The 17,203-nt window shown below is 38.5% G+C and overlaps 1 protein-coding gene across 2 annotated transcripts in view; it reads right to left on the bottom strand.

Annotated features, from left to right (window-relative positions):
- The window catches only part of dicer1 (dicer 1, ribonuclease type III), a 45,354-nt gene extending 28,870 nt beyond the window's left edge, over window positions 1-16,484 (bottom strand). The window contains exons 1-10 of one of the 2 annotated variants that reach the window (XM_088354139.1): window positions 16,362-16,484; window positions 13,467-13,662; window positions 8,865-9,027; window positions 6,843-6,973; window positions 4,082-4,216; window positions 3,111-3,271; window positions 2,861-3,029; window positions 1,009-1,072; window positions 600-924; window positions 281-413 (exon numbers count right to left, since the gene is read on the bottom strand). In XM_088354139.1, coding sequence (XP_088210265.1) covers window positions 281-413; window positions 600-924; window positions 1,009-1,072; window positions 2,861-3,029; window positions 3,111-3,271; window positions 4,082-4,216; window positions 6,843-6,973; window positions 8,865-9,027; window positions 13,467-13,580 — 1,395 coding nt within the window. In that variant the 5' untranslated portion in view covers window positions 13,581-13,662; window positions 16,362-16,484. Of the gene's footprint in view, window positions 1-280; window positions 414-599; window positions 1,073-2,860; window positions 3,030-3,110; window positions 3,272-4,081; window positions 4,217-6,842; window positions 6,974-8,864; window positions 9,028-13,466; window positions 13,663-16,361 lie in introns of both variants that reach the window. The other variant, XM_088354138.1, reaches the window with a different exon arrangement.
- Window positions 16,485-17,203: the final 719 nt, after the last annotated feature.

Here is a 17,203-nt window from a genome sequence, read left to right as displayed (position 1 = left end):
GTTTTGGACATGTGCGCTAATTATTAAGTTGCTCACGCAATGCTCACATACTACGGAAAATTGGAAGGAACATTACTTGTGGTGAATTTTTAGTGATATCAATTGGCTGGGGATGTGCTGAGGATGCTGTCCCAGAAGAAAATGGATAGATACCACTAAGCAAGGAGGTTGAATTTAGCCATTGGTAACCAATTTTTGATCACAAATCACCAAATACTTCACAAATATAAGCAAATTATGATAGGGGACAGATTTATTCAAAAGCCCTTCATTTCCAAACCTCTTCTTGCTTCCTGAATTCTACTTCCATCTGCTTGTTCCGTGGTTGATTTTTTCCAATGCTATGGCCGGTAATAAAGTTGTTGTTTATATAAGCCAATTCCGGGTCTTGTTTTCCTGCCTCTTTGATTAACCTGAAAGCAAAATGAAAACAATGAAATTATCAAAGGCCACAACGCAGTAGAAATACCCCGTTCAGTGTTCCATTCATGGATCCATCCATCCATGTTCACAAATTTATTTTGCATTAAAATATTCAATTGAGATTTATGATCAATAATCTGAAAGTTCTCAGACCAAACAAAGTTATTTTACCCTACCTATTTAGGACAACTGCAGTGTAACGCCTCTCCACAAAGATAATTCCACACAGTATGTTTGTGAATGGTGAAGGAAAGTTGGCTTCCGGCTTATCCTTGGTCTCTACTTCTTCATCCTCGTCCTCCTCTTCCGAATCACTCCAAGAAACATAGTTGTCCTGGTTCCGGTTGTTATACCATTCCACACTTTCAAACTGCTGACGCTCGAAAGGTTTATATTCATGAAGAATTTCCAACAGACGAAGAACTTTTGGTGTGACAAACTTAAGGTCCAAAGAGGCAGGGGAAAAATGTTCTTCACAGAGGGCATGTATTTTTCTGAGAACTGTGTCAGTGAACAGCAGAAACTTGCGATTAAGTTCCCCCTGTTCATGCTTGATGTACTTCTGCAGTTCACGCACCATGATACCTGCAGCTTTGTCTGCACACCAGGGACCCAGCACCTGCAGCACAGCCTTGCAGTCACTGAGAACCTGTAAAGTGACAACAAGTGTGTTAAGGAGTTTTAAAGACTGAATGCAAAAAAAAAAAAAAAAAAGTGCAAAAACAGTCTGGACCTTTGAAAATGAAATTTCTACTTTATTCATCAATGAATCTTAAGGCTTAAAGGCTTAAAAAGTTCGAAGTAGGCCTGAGTGATAAAACGCTAATGATGAATATCATCATATATTTTTTGCTATGATAAATAATAAAAACATTCGATAAAAGTCAATAATCTAAATTGCAGTTTACAACCTGACCAATAGAGAAAATGGGGGCGCTAATGCAATGAAAACGCAAGTTACAAACTGATATTGAGGAGACGAAGGAGGTGATAAAGACCAGTCAATCATTTGGCAGGATTAGCAACCACAGCGGCTCACAAAGAGCAAAATCAAAGACCTACAAAACCCTGTGTTGAACATGGTCAAAATGAGCGATAAAGACACATAAAATAACACACAGTAAACCCAACCAAAACATAATGAAAGAGTAATATACAAGAGAGGCCTTTCTCGTCGCTTGTTTGAAGGTATTTTTGCTACTAGTCTGATTAAAAAAAAAATAGAGCTGCGATATGCACTGCAAATTATTCCAACAAACTTATTCCACTATGAAATGAAATGAAATGAAGTGATCTGCATTTATATAGCGCTTTTCAAGTCAATGACATCCCAAAGCGCTTTACAATGTGCTCCACATTTCCCAATAGCGGCCTTGGAGCCATGTAAGGCGCTAACCTGCTTATTGGGGGTATTAGGGTTCAGTGTCTTACCCAAGGACACTTCGACATGTAACACGGACGAGCCGGGATTCGAACTGGGATCCCTTGAAAGTTGAGGCAGCAGAGTAGCCCCAGACCATCACACTGCCACCATCAGGCTTTACTGTTGGCATCATGTTCCTTTTGTTAAACGCTGTGCCATTTTTACGACAGGTGTAAGTGGCTGCACACCTTCCAAAAAGTTCCATTTTTGACTCAGAAGTCCACAGAATGTTTCTCCAAAAGTCTTTTACATAATCAAGATGCTTTTTGGCAAATGTGAGCAAAGGTGTTTGGCAAGGAATTCTCCCATACCTCTTTAGGCCAGTGTCATTCTTACAGTGGAGTCATAAACACTGACTTCAATTGAGGCCAGCGAGTCCTTAAGTTCCCTGGATTTTTTTCAAGGTTCTTTTATAACCTAGATGAGCTGTTGACGTACTCTTGGAGTAATCTTAGTTGGTTGACAACTCCTGGGAAGGAGTGCCACTGTTCCCACTTTTCTCCATTTGTGTATAATGGCTTTGGCAGTGGTTTGCTGGAGCCCCAGTGCCTTGGAATTGGCCTTGACCTAATCTTAAAAGATTTCAATAACTTTTTTTCTAATTTCTTCTGCAATTTCTTTGGATCGTGGCCAGTTAATTATGATCTTGAGATTTAGTAGCCTACTTCACTTTGTCAAACAGATTCAATCTAAATAATTTCTTGATTAAGCGCAGGGGCTGGCATTCAAGTTTGCAAAAATAAACTTAGCTTTACCAAAACTGTAGTTGCTTTGTGATTTAACAAAAGAGGGCAATTACCTTTCCACATAGAGCAGAATGTTTTTAATTTGTTTGTGTCTTAATAATTACAATCAACAATTCAAAACTGCATTTCATATGTTCTTGAGTTGTCTCTATATGATATGAAAACTGGTTGATGATCTGAAACCTTTGTGAGTGATAAATTTGAAAAAACACAGAAAGCGGAAAGGGGGCAAATACTTACTTGCGGCCCAATATATATTAATTCTGACCTGTTGGGAAATTGCAGTAGAACTTTTGCCTTCTCTTGCAACAGACTCGTTACAATCATTCAAAAAGTCAAGAGCTCCATCTATCTCCATTTGCAGACAAGAGGAAAGCCCACATTTATCTAGATAGGGTCCACAGTCCAGCACCACTTCTCTTGGCTGAGAGGAATATCTGGAATAAACGGAACATAAAAGCAGTATAAATACATTGCTTTTACACCATAATTTATTTTATATAAAGTGTTTATATGACCTGTCAAGAACGACAAGGTCAGTGGCAGTTTCAGCTTTGCTCTTCAGTACTTGCTCCAAATGTTGGATTTTTTGCTCAAGATCTGATGGGTTGGATTTTCCATTCAGAATAGAGGCCGTAAGACCCAGAATACGAGGTGTGCATAAGATGCCATCAAAAAACTGCAGGAAGTAGAAGAACAGCAACATTGTTTAGAAATCCATTGGACAATACATTAGGGTTGTTTAAATAAAAACTTCAATCGCAGGAGGGGGACAGGAATTGCTTTCTTCTGTTGCGTGTTGAGACTAGGGAGCTGAACAGTTTTTGTAGACTCTGCTGCGCTTTGTCCCATGACATCACCCGCGTCACAAAAACTAAAGGGATATCTGAACTGGTGGATGTACCCTCAACCTTTGGTGTTTTTTTGGGGTTTTTTTTCTTTTTCTGCTGGCCAACATGTGTTAACCCTCATGACGTGCAAGTGCATATTATGTACGTTTTCATGCTTTTGATATATTTTATCCAAGAGAGCATTGAAAAGAAAACACTTTGGAGCTAAAAATTTCCCACAGGTTGTGAGAACATGTGGATGTTCAAAATGACATTGTGCTGTGTTTTATCGGTTTTCGCATTTGGGAGACAACCACATACTATAAACAAAACACACTATGCACATTATTTTGACGTATAAACATACATTACAAATTGATCTTTGACTTATTATAAACCTGGTGTATTTTAACGGGATTTTGGTATTTTTCTCTTAAGTGCATACGAGTCATTTGTATGCAAAGTTTAAAAAAACTCGAGTTTTACGGTAAATAACCTAAAATCTACATATGTATGGATAGGTCTAATGCAGATGAACATTATAAGTGGTTAGAAGTCAAAAAATATTCATAGATGACTGAGTTATTACACTTCTGGCATATGGTACAAAATATATTCTAAAAACAAAAATAAACCATTAAACTTGACAATATACTCACCTTCATTATTTCACAGTAGGGATGATCATTGATTGCAAGATGACAATCATCAAAAACCACCAAGTTGATTTTTGACAATGGCAAGATTTGACTCCTCAGTACATGCAGGAATACATGAGGAGTCATTACGAGCACCTACAAGATAAAAACGTATGAAGAGAAATTATATGGTAATATGAAATTCACACCGGTTTAACACAAAGCAATGAATTTCTATGTTTTAATTGCATATTCTCAATTACCTATTTATCATTCCATTACCAGCCCAAAACAAGGGTGGGAATACTTTTTGAGTCGCGGGCTACATTGGGATGAAAACATTTGCACATGGGCCTGTAGGAGAAATGCCGCCAGCCAACTCCACTTACAGGGCGGCGACTAAGATCGCCCCTCTTGGCCCAGACTTCCCAAACCTATAAAAACCCACAAGCAGGCCTAAAAAAATTTTTTTTCCTGCTGATTCCTCACATGCTCGGAGTGGAGAGTGGGCGGTCTGGTTCGCAAAGGTCTCGCCGGCCTACGCCGTCTGAGGGCAATGGTGGACAAGAAGGCCAAAACCCACCGCCTTGTCTCCCCAGCCAGGAAACATTGCAATATCAAGCCATAGTTCTCATTTTCCTAATCCCTTGGCTGGAGGATGAGGACAAAAATGGATACAAGGACCTTTCTAAGGGAGGAGATTTTTTTTCTATTTACAACCACCCACACCAAGTGACACAGGCGAAGAAATCGAGATAAATGCAATAATATTGCCTTAAACAGCGAATTCTATTTCAAATAAAATAACATCGGGATGCTGCAATGAGTGGGTGTTTGGAGTGGCGCGTGATTTTGGCGACATCCAGAAAACTGCAGGTCATTGTTTGATGGGAAGCGGCTCATTGTTTATGCTTCTCTTGTGGGACAGATTAAATCTCTTGGCCATTGTTTGACCATCCCCAGCCTAAAAGGTTGCCACTGGCTGGAGGGCAGATCTCCTGGGTACTAACTGTGACCTTTAACAAGGAAATAGATGTCGAAATCAAGATTTTGCAATGTGTATACAGTACATTAAAAGTTTCCGTTTAAATTGATCATTTTTCTTTTACAATTTAGTGATATTGACGTATTTTTTAATGCCTTTACTTTGTTTCCCCATTTAAAATCACAAGGCAAAACAGAGAAAAACAAATGTGTGTTGAGATTCTAAAAACAATTATTTCAGTTAACTAATTTATGGGTTATCGAAGTTTAGGGTTATTTTGTGTAGTAACAGATGTTTCTGTTCAAATTAACCAAAAATGTTGTAATTTCTTAATTTGTTCCATGAGGTCAAACCATGCCCGCAAGCCGCTTGAGGGAGCCCCACTATTTCAGAAAAGCTGCTGTAAGTGTTAGGTAAAACCTTTTGGGCGAGCTCATGACGAGACTGATTGCCATGACAGCAACGTGCAGGTCGTAGAAATTTTTTTTATTTTTTTTTTTACCTTTTCTTAACAAATAACATTATTTAGGTAAGTACTTTCAATGTTTTATTCTTTTGAAAATTGTCTAGTAACTTTTAAGCACGCGAGTGTGGTCATAAGCCCAAAACGCGTCCCAATGTAGCTTTTTTGCTAACAGGTTGGCAAATATGTCTCTGAAATTGTATTAGCTTTTCATAGTTTTATTTTTTTCTCTCAGACACACAAAAGAAAATATACCCGCACAACAGAAACGTACTATACATCCATTTCATAGTCGTTTAATGCCGTTACTCCTTCCCTCCGTCACTTTGTGCTTTTTGCAGAAGAAGAATCTGAACAAACTCATATTGAAAACGTCACGTACGGACAACATTGGGCTGAATTAGGACTGTAGTGTCTAGTTGAGATAGTAATTTCATAACTTTATGCTTCATGTTACTTAAAACTAGTGGACAATTGTTGAATGTAACTGAATGGTTAGCCACTGGTAGCCACCGCAGTGGGTCAAATCCAAATAAGCATGCTCTTTACAGACGCTGCCCGATCTGCGAACGAGTTACGTTCCCGACGATTATTTGTGAGTTGAATTTGTTCGTAAGTTGCTTCACTGCTATATTTTGTATGTTTAAGGTTTATATAAGTATTTTAAGGCTTGTATGAGTTACCTGTATTGTTCCGTACTAAAAAATAAACATTTCATAAAATAATATGCTCTATAAAGATAACTGGAGTGAGGTTTAACTTACTTTTGGGAAATGCGCTTCAAGAGGTCCTCATGCGTGGTAAAAAGTGGCCGAAAAAAAGTGTTCCGACCATTTTCTCAACCGCATCAAGCTTTCTTATTCTACTTTTGTTTCAAAAGATACGCTCGCCTCTTCTTTATACTTCACACAAATATTGAATGGACGCACAAGATATTCAACAATGAAAACGTCAAATGTTCTTTGCGCGCCAGCGATACAGTACAAGTTGTAATGATTGCACACAAACCAGGGAGTAGCGGCCGGATTTCTTCTTCGGGGTAGATGCACAGCGCCAAGCAACAGAAAAAAGCACTACAGTACTGTCCACTACTCGGAAAAAGGTGCAGACAGTACAAAATCTAACTTACAGCAATGTCCGGATATTTTTTCAACATCCCGAAAAAAATGTTTTCTATCTACCGTTGCGTATGTCGAATGGCCGTAAGTAGGGGAAAGTCTGTACTCAACTTCTGACGTAAAAATTTGCATTCCGTTAACCACGCAAATTCCTCGCCCGAGTGTCGTGGTTGTGAAGTCTTTTAACAGTAGGGAAAAAATAAATACTCAACATACCTGTTTGTTGATTAGTGTTTCGCTCCACTGGTGGTCAGTCCACGATAACATTTCTTCCTTGTCTGTGTATTCTCCGACCTGAAGGTCTGAGTGGGTCCTGACTGCAGCTGCTTGCTGAACAACAGACAAGGCTTAAAAAAAAAGAAAAAAAGAAAATGACAGTTTTAATTTATATATGCAACTAAGAAAAAAAACGGAATTATATTCTTAAAAAGCAATTCTTAAAATCTAAAGAAATCGCAGTCGTTACCTAATCTCTGACCTACCCCAATCGGAAATAATAAAGGACAAATCAAAACATTGAATTGCAGTCCTGGAGGTTATTTTGTACTCTGTGCTGCCTTTTTTCTTTTAAATACCAGCACATAAACTGCGCAAACTAGGGGTTGTGTACCTGTTGTGTAATTTCAGGGGCAGACAGAATGAAACACACAGGGGTCCACTTTGCGGTTGTAGTGCCTTAATCCAAACACTAGCTAAGGGTAACACATTTTGGTTTAATATTTATGTTTCAATCGAGATGGAGAGAGAGAGGTGTTTTGATCTGTGCCAATACGTTATAAGTGGAGTGTTAATAAAATGGGGGGAAAATAATTTCTGATACTGATATAACCAGATAAAACTAATTTTAAGTTACCTGTCCAAATGAATGTTGTGCCATCTCACCTTTCCCGCTCTCTCTCCTGCAGTTGACTTGCTGCTGCTCGCTCCTGAAACTAGGCATTTATTTGCCCTTATAAGTGCATTAATATCAGGTGTCAAATCCCAAGTAGCAGCACATTGAACAATGTCATTCATGTTTTTGTTTGGTAACCTTAAGCACTGCTTTGTTTGATTGTTGTTCAACACATAGAACATCTGTTAACAAAGTAGCCCCAAACGTGCCTAAATTATATAAATGAACAGAAATGAAAATTTGGCCCCGAAACAGAAAACTTAAAATGTGAAACACCTGGTCAAAAACACATAAAGAAAATATTGATAATAATTCAATACATATTTTGGATTGACTTGTTAAAACTTTTGTATTTTAAATTCTCATTAAAAATAATTTTTAAGAGCTTTTAAAACAGGTCCCGTCAGATAACAGGGATACAGAAATTACACTGTAAATAACAAAAGCAAGTTCATTGAACTTCAAGCAAAGTGGCGGGTATTTATGAAAAATAACTAGATAGCTCTTCTATACATATTTTGGGGGCAACTAAATAAATTTAACTCTCATCTGCATAATTAAATTATACTCTTGCCGTACATAGCTTAGTGACAACTTTGGGGGAAAACTTTGAAAGTCACACACAAAGTATGTGCATACGAATCAAAAAGCGCAACTGCAGTAAGTTATCCCAGTATTTTTCAACCTTTTTTGAGCCTGGGCATGATGTTTACATTGGAAAATTTTTGCGGCACACCACTAACCAAAAATGTTGTAAAATGACACTGAACAGTCTGTTTGATTACAATATAGTTTATAATACCCCCAGTTTTTACAGCACAGATACTTGACAATGACATAATAATAATTGCAGAAAACTATTCATAAAATGTTTTATAACATTTGATTTTAAAAAGTGACATTGGATAATTTCTCACAGCACACCTGACGATCTCTCACGGCACACTAGTGTGTCGAGGCAAAGTGGTTGAAAATCACTGAGTTAGCCTGTAGTGTCAACTGTTAAAATTTAGCCAAAGTCTGGCTAGCGACCAAGAAAAACATAGCAGCAGAGGGACAAGAAATTTTGAGAAAACCTCCAGTTGATAAAAACTTAGCAATGCTATTTTGACAGCCTCCTCAATCTTCTTCCTTCTCGAGCTCAAAATGAAAAATAAACAGCTGTATCCTGCACAAACTCGCCACCTTCTCTTTTCAGTTTTATTTTGTCTTTAGGGCAAAATCGAAAATTCACTTTTGGTCATTTCAGGCAGAAAAAAAACTTCAGTGCTGAAAATGTGTTCCATATTTATTGAATAAAAGTCCGGACACATCAAAGCACAACATAAATTGTATCTAACAAGTACCTGAGTTGACAAGAAATACAGTCCTCTTTGCATTTCCATTGTATTCCCCACGGATTTGGTGGGAAAGCTCCTTTGTTAGGAGAACTGCAATAAACGTCTTCCCTGAGCCAGTATTTAAGCAAACAATGGTGTTGTGTTCAAGAGCTGCTTCAAGAAGTTCAACCTGTACAAAAAGTTGAAGTCATTCAGGAGGAATAAGTTAATAAGCCAAAAATAGTAAGTATGATTAAATTCAATAAAATTAGATAGCTACATCAAAAGCTCAACAGTCAAATTGAACAGTCCGCAATACAGCAATGTTCCGCTTATGGAAAGCCAACAATGGTACTCACACTGAAATGAGGTGAAAGTTTTAATTTTATTTATAGCCATGGGTAAATCAATGTCAAATCACCTGATGGATTAAATCAAAATCCTTTTGTCAATTTGATGAAATTTGGTGTAGTGGTAAATAGTAATGAAGTCAATCTAAACTAAAATCTAGGTTAATTAAAATATCTCCCTAATTTTCTCGGAAAAATACATCTTTGAAATATTTCAGAGTGAAAAGGTTTGTTTGAAAGCAATATAGATTCATACCCGAAGATATTTATAATAGACCTGTCACGGTTAAATACAGTTGGGTTCAACATTATTCAACCCCTAATATAGATAGGTGTTTTTGAAAATTTGACATTTTGCTTTTCATCAAATATTTAGAGTGGTATACAAAAAAGTATTAGTATAGTATTTAGCGCTAAATTATGCTTCACCCCCTTACTGCGCCGCTGTCGTCGTTTATTAGGATGAATAGCTGTCCACAAGGATGCCGGATCTCTTTGAAGTTCGCTCGGTATATCATAGGCGGTATACGCAATATAAGCACTGGCACAGTTTTTGAGCTCTTTGAACTCCTTCCTAGAGCAGTTGCGTCCTTTCCTTCATACAATGGCTCGATTGACTCACTCATTCATGAGTTCAATACCACCCTGACTAGTGTCCTAGATTCAATAGCGCCCATAAAGCTAAAATCACGTCCTAAAAGATGCACGCTTTGGTTTACTGATGAAACTAGAACCCTTAAACAAGAATGCAGGAAATTGGAAAGAAAATGGCGCGCTACCAAGCTTGAGGTTTTCCATCAAACATGGTGTGACAGCTTGTTAAAGTATAAAGCGGCGTATAAACATATCACTCTCCTCAGGTGTAGTTCCAGCAGCTTTTAAGTCCGCCGTTAATAAACCCACACTGAAACGACCCAACCTTGATCCAGAAATCTTAAGTAATTATAGACCTGTGTCAAACCTACCTTTCCTCTCTAAAGTACTTGAAAAAGTAGTGGCACAGCAGCTGAATGTTTTCATATCCGAGAATAACCTTTTTGAATCCATGCAATCAGGATTCAGGGCTAACCACTCTACTGAGACAGCTCTGATCAAGGTAACAAATGATCTCCTACTGGCAATGGATTCTGGCGCTTCATCACTTTTGCTGCTGCTGGATCTTAGTGCTGCTTTTGACACAGTGCACCACAATTTCCTACTATAACGGTTGGAAAAATGGATTGGTCTCTCAGGAACCGTCCTCTCGTGGTTCAGATCCTACCTCTCAGATAGGACGCACTGTGTTAAATATGGTGAAATGACATCTGAGCCCTTTAATGTTACCTGCGGTGTTCCGCAGGGTTCAGTGCTTGGCCCCCTTCTTTTCAGCATTTACATGCTTCCATTAGGTGATATCATTCGCAAGTACAATATCAGCTTCCACTGCTAGGCAGACGACACTCAACTATATCTTCCGTTGGAGGAATCTCCCACACTAAACTGTGGAAATTTGGAGGCCTGCCTCATTGAGATAAAAGAGTGGATGTCACTCAATTTCTTGCGTCTTAACTCTGAAAAGACCGAAATGTTAGTCATTGGTCCATCTAAATGCCGTGACTTATTCTCAAAAACTGCTGTGAACATTGACAAATGTCACATCACACAGAGTGACTCGGTTAAAAATTTAGGTGTCATATTTGACCCTGATCTATCCTTTGAAATGCATGTAAAGAAAATTACTAGAACCGCTTTCTTCCATCTTCGTAACATTGCTAAAATCCGTTCAATACTGTCTCAGTCTGATGCGGAAATTATAATTCATGCATTTGTTACCTCCCGTCTCGATTACTGTAATGCACTACTCTCTGGTCTCCCGAAGTCTAGAATCAAGTCACTTCAGCTGGTACAAAATGCCGCAGCGAGGCTTTTAACTAGGACAAAAAAGTACGATCACATAACACCGATTTTGGCTAACCTGCATTGGCTCCCAGTTAGCCATAGATGTGATTTCAAGGTTCTCTTAGTATTGTACAAAATCATACATGGACTTGCTCCCTCTTATCTTTCAGATCTGATTTGCCCCTATGTCCCGGTCCGAAGCCTACGATCTGAGAGTGCCGGTCTTCTGGTGATCCCAAGAGCAAAGAAGTGTTCTGCTGGTTCGAGAGCATTCTCCATCCAGGCACCGGTGCTGTGGAATGCTCTTCCCCCTGAGATCCGATCTGCAACCTCAGTGGAAATGTTTAAATCTAAACTTAAAACTCACTTCTACTCCATAGCATATGAATAACCTACTCTTCTCGTTGGCTGAAAAATAGTCTGTGTAATATACAGTAGTGTAATAATCTGTGAAGCCCTTTGAGACTCTTCGTGATTTAGGGCTATACAAATAAAAATGACTTGACTTGACATGTACAACATAACATGTTGAACTACATAAATAAACACGCTTGGAAAAAAAAAAAAAAACGGCGTAAGATTATTTTTTATTTTGTAAGGGAAAATACAACAGTTTGTAAGGGCATGGAGCCGTGGAGGTTGACAGGTATGCTCTTAAAAAACTGTGGGAGGGAGACAAATTTTAAGTGGTATATCAACATTGATATGGGACACAGAGTCTGGCATAACTATTATTTTACAAGATTTTATGAACCCATCAAACGTCATACAGTGAAATAAAATGCCCCCCCCGAAGAATTTGCTTTTGTCTGGAAAGCGGGTGTGGCAGTTTGGTTGAATTATGTCTTAAAATATATGATGTGGCTCTCTCAAATAAAAAACATGTTTTTTTTTTAAAAATAATAATAGTTTTTTAGCTTTTGGGTCTTTTGGTCAAAATGTTTTCCGACCAGTTGTACAATATTAATACAGCTAAAATTATTTACTTACAAATGCATATTCCATAAACAGCGACCCACTACATACAAGCTACTCCTGATTTGCGATGTCTTTCAAGCAAATATCTTTCCCGACATACAAGAGAAAATCCTAGTTACTGGATCTTACAAACGCTACCACTAGAGACGGCTCGGGACCGCTCGACTTCAGCATCAGCCCGACCCAGTTAGCACGTGCCTTCCCCGCCATACATAGAATAGAATTGTCTTTAATGTCATTAATAAAAACGTGGTAACACATAATATGCAAATTATTATTAGACATGGAACTCCAGGGTAAAACGTTTTATAAAGACATTAAAGATAAAAAATAAGACTAAGGACTATCAGGATAAATCAGCAAAAACAAAAATAATTACAACATAGTGGTCAGACAAATAGCCTAATTAACTGGCCTAAGTTGTAGCAATGAAAATAAGTGCAATAGCATTTAGCAGCAGCAATTTAAATAACCCAAAATAATTTACAATATATATATATATATATATATATTCACAGTTTCGTGTAGTAATATATATTTTTCACAGTTTAATAATTTTAGCAGGAAAAAAAAGTGGAAAAAAAGAACCACAAAAAAAAGTCGCAAAACATGTTTTCAATCCCAATCATAACATCTAAAGCCAAGCCAATCCCAAAGTAAATTGAATGCTGTTGTTGAATTGTTTAGATAATCTGGACGGTTTTGGTCTCTTTTGAAAAGGTAACACTCTCAAGGTCTGTCCCCAACTGAAATAATCACTGCAAGTGCTAACATTTCGTAATCTAAGTTTGAACACATAGAAATGGTAGGCAATCACATGCAAGACGAGTGTAGCATGGGCCTCCTAGCTGGAAACAGCTTACACAAATGCAAGAACCCTTACCTGGTCCCAGGTCAAATTTTATCACAATCTGAATGACTAAACATGAGTATTTTGCAATTTTTCTAAGGATATGTCTAGGAGTTTTCAAAGGTGGCCATTTGGAGACTCCAAAAGGACCAGTGACGCGTGACATCCTCCAGACACATCTTTGCTTCTCAATTCTTTGTTTATTGCGTTGTCTATAGAGTCACACTGACAAGAAATATGGCAATGGCAACAATTTCAAGCACGTTACCCAAAATTCAAGCACAACATTAAAATTCAAGCATTTGTGAGGATTTCAAGTACCTGCCATTTTCATGTGCGTCGATACCTTAAATTTGTCCGGTATCAACACAGATATTAATAACTGCCCATTCCAAGTCTGGTTCTTAGCACCTTATCCTAAATGTGAACTAAAAACCTTGAACTATATGTGGATCAAAATTATGTTATTTTGTGAAACCAAACGACAGAAAACAATTAGGAGAATTCAACACAACTTATCCTAGTGTTCCTTAAATTTGTTAACATTTACTTTCAATAGCTTAAAGTACTTGCCTGGTATTTTCTAGGAGTATAGATGTTATCGTGGATAGCTTCTTGCTGCCATGGAAGTCCAAAAAACGGCCCCATGGGGGACGTTGCCGGGGTAACCAGCTTCAGGCCTGCCATTTTCTAATTAGATGGAGAAGAGTAGGCAGAACTCATCCTGTCATCCACAGTATTTTATTCCATTTTGGGGTTTTTCTCCCCCCTGCAACAGAGATTATGATACCATGTTAGGCAAACAAGGCAACTGTCAGATAGAAATGAGCATCGAAATTAAAGACTGATGAGTAGAAAAAAGGAGTAGTATCTGAATTAGGAAAAACGTTCTTTCACGAGGTTCCCAAGACCTTAGAACTGTGCGTGTGCGGCACAGTTCTAAGGTCTTGGGAACCTCCTGTGTGGGTTCAAATCCAGCTACCGGACTTACTGTGCGGAGTTTGTATGTTCTCCCCGTGCTTGCGTGGGTTTCCTACGGGCACTCCGATTTCCTCCAACATTCCAAAGACATGCATTTCAGGTGGATTGGCCGGTCCAAATTGTCCCTAGGTGTGAATGAGCGAGCGAGTTGTCCGTCCCTGTGTGCCCTGCGATTGGCTGGCAACCAGTTCAGGGTGTCCCCTACCCGCTGCCCGATGATTGCTGGGATGGGCTCCAGCACCCCCGCGACCCTACTGAGGATAAACGGAGCATCTAATGAGATGAGATGTTTCACGATTCATTCTTTTATCTTACTCATCACGTCATTATTGTATGACAAAAAAGGAGATGTGTTTTTCTCTTAATATAATTTCAAACCACAAAGCTTAAGTGTTTGAAGTGCGTAACATCAAAGCAGTTACTTTAGAACAGGGGTCTGAAACTTGCGGCAACATGCCTTCAATTATTTGAGGCTACTGCTTTAAGATGAAATGTTAATGTTTGATATGATCGCTACAGTAAAAATGTCATTAATCAATTTGTATTGTTCAGGTTGCAATGCACTCAAGATTTGCCTCACTAACACGCTTCTGGTTGTTTATTAGTGGTTAACTGACAGAGATGAGAGTAAACTCACACCTTGTAGCATGGATTACGGACTACCTGACAGGCAGACCCCAGTATGTGAAACAGACGGGCTGTACATCGGACACTGTGGTCAGCAGCACAGGATCTCCGCAGGGGACCGTGCTCTCTCCGTTCCCATTCACCCTGTATACGTCAGACTTTCAGTACAACTCCAAGTCCTGCCACGTGCATACGTTTGCTGATGACACTGCTATGGTGGGATGTATCAGAAGTGGGCAGGAGAAGGAGTAAAGGAAATTGATTTAGGACTTTGTCCAATGGAGCGACGCTAACCACCTGCACCTGAACACCACCAAGACCAGGGAGATGGTGGTGGACTTCAGGAGAACTAAAACTCACACAGTTCCTGTAACTATCAAAGGAGAATGTGTAGAATTTGTCCAGACCTACAAATACCTGGGTATGCAGCTGGACAATACACTGGACTGGACTGCCAACACAGAAGCTCTATGCATGGAAGGTCAAAGCAGACTACTTCCTCAAAAGGCTGGCGTTCTTCAACATCTGCAAAAAGCTCCTACAAATGTTCCATGAGACTGTTGTGGCAAGCGCCCCCTTCTATGCGGCAGCATGTTGGGGAGGCAGCGCCAAGAAGAAGGAATCCTCTCATCTTAATAAACTAGTGAGGAACGCGAGCTCTGTTGTGGGCCAGACAGCCTGACAACAGTAGCTGAGAGACGAGCACTGAAAAAGCTGCGGTCAATCATGGACAATTCATCACATCCACTACATAGCATCATCTCCAAACAGAAGAGCAACTTCAGTGACAGACTGCTGTCACAATCTTGTTCCACGGACAGACTGAGGAGATCATTTCTTCTAATGCCATGAGGCTCTTTAACTCCACCCGGGGGAGTAAAAGCCCACATTAAACCACAACCACACATTTGCATATTACCCTATTTTTATTACAGTGTGTATTTTATGTAGCACTATTTAAATACTCTATATCAACACGTAACATTGGGTATTTATGTATTATATTGCTTTTCCTTTGTTATTGTTTTATTTTCAACACAAGGATACTGCTGGAAATGTGAATTTCCTGTCGGGGATGAATAAAGTATCTATCTATCCATTTCTTGCCTTGGTTCCAATAGTTACTTCACCTGCTTTATGATTGATGACACTTCCAAGAAATATAGTGGAAACTCAATACTAGAAATGAAATCGACTTGAATTTATAAACCCTTTTGCAAGTCAAAATGGCAAAATAGTATTAAAGAACCCCTTTGTAAGTCAATATGCCAGCATTTAAGATCCCTGACCTGTAATAGTCAAGGGTACCATTTCATAAGAATTGGAATTTACATGATCATTGGAAAGGCTTGCTGATCTCCTATATGTAACAAGTTGTGTTTGATATACGGATGAACTGCAGTTAAATGATACAAATTGTATTAAATACCGTACACTTTAGATATCAAAATATGTAGCAACTCCTGGAAAATTGTGCAAGATACACCAAGAGGCTCGTTCAATGTTTCAAATCATGAAATCAAACCACTTAAATAAACCTGATCAGTGTGATAAGTAGCCATTTAACTATGTACAATATTATAGCATCGCTAGCAAATAACAATCACGTATGTTGACAGTTTCGATGCCTTTGTAAAATAAATACTGTTATCTATTTGCAGCCCCCGATTCGATCATTCCCACATCATCAAAGGTGGTTAAAAATATAAACACGGAAATAAGCTTTTCTTAGCAACACATTGCTTACAGCCACTATGAACTCTAAACGTGTTAGCTCGCTAGCTAGTTAGCTCGGTAACAAGCAAAGCCAACAACTTGTATTTGCTTCGTTAAAAAAAGGACATGTTGGCACAATCTCACCTGTTACTTGTTCTGAAAATCCAGACAGTTCTACATAAAACCCAGGAGCCTCATTCTTTCTGCTGTACCATTGGGTCCGTTTACTCGTCTGTCAGTGTGCCTGGCTATGACCTGCGCTTTGGCTACGTCCAAATATATACGTCAGTTGCGTAGTATATTGCACTTAGACGTTGACCGCGTTCAACGAGAATTCTCAAGAATGTCCGTAAGGTGTTCGCGCTTTGGGTGGTGATGGGGGTGAATTAGGTACAATATATCATATTTTAAACACAAGCATACCTGCCAACCTCCAAGGGTCCATGCCCTTACAAACTGTTGTATTTTCCCTCACAAAATAATCTTACACCATTTTTTAAACGTGTTTATTTATGTAGTTTAACATGTTATATTGTACGTGTGTTTCGTTATATCATATATATTGTTATTTAACATTTTGTTGTGAGATCCTGAGTTGCTCGACATGAATGAGGTTTATTATTTTAAAAAAAGTTCAAAAATGAAGTAGCTTGGACGTTCACTGTAGAAGGAAAAAATACATGCAAATATAAGTAAGTAGAATAACACATTTTCTTATTTAAATTATTAACTCATTTTCTGCATTAAATTATTGTTGGTAATATACTGATTAAAGGGATAACCACAAACCTGTCTTTTTTCATTTTCTCATTTTATACTTCCTTTTTTTCTTAACTTCTTTATACAACATAATAATTCGTAATATAATGTATCAAAGCAAGTGAGCCGTTTGAGAGCCGGCTCTCTTTAATGAGTTCAGCCAAAAAAGCTGGTTCTCTAAAAAGAGACGGACTTCCTTTCACTACATCAAACCGATCGCTTCGTTT

Source organism: Urocampus carinirostris, chromosome 15, assembly GCF_059441175.1.
Source record: "Urocampus carinirostris isolate Australia breed hairy pipefish chromosome 15, RoL_Ucar_1.0, whole genome shotgun sequence".
In the NCBI taxonomy this organism is placed as follows: domain Eukaryota; kingdom Metazoa; phylum Chordata; class Actinopteri; order Syngnathiformes; family Syngnathidae; genus Urocampus; species Urocampus carinirostris.
This window is presented reverse-complemented; position numbering and strand designations above follow the sequence as displayed.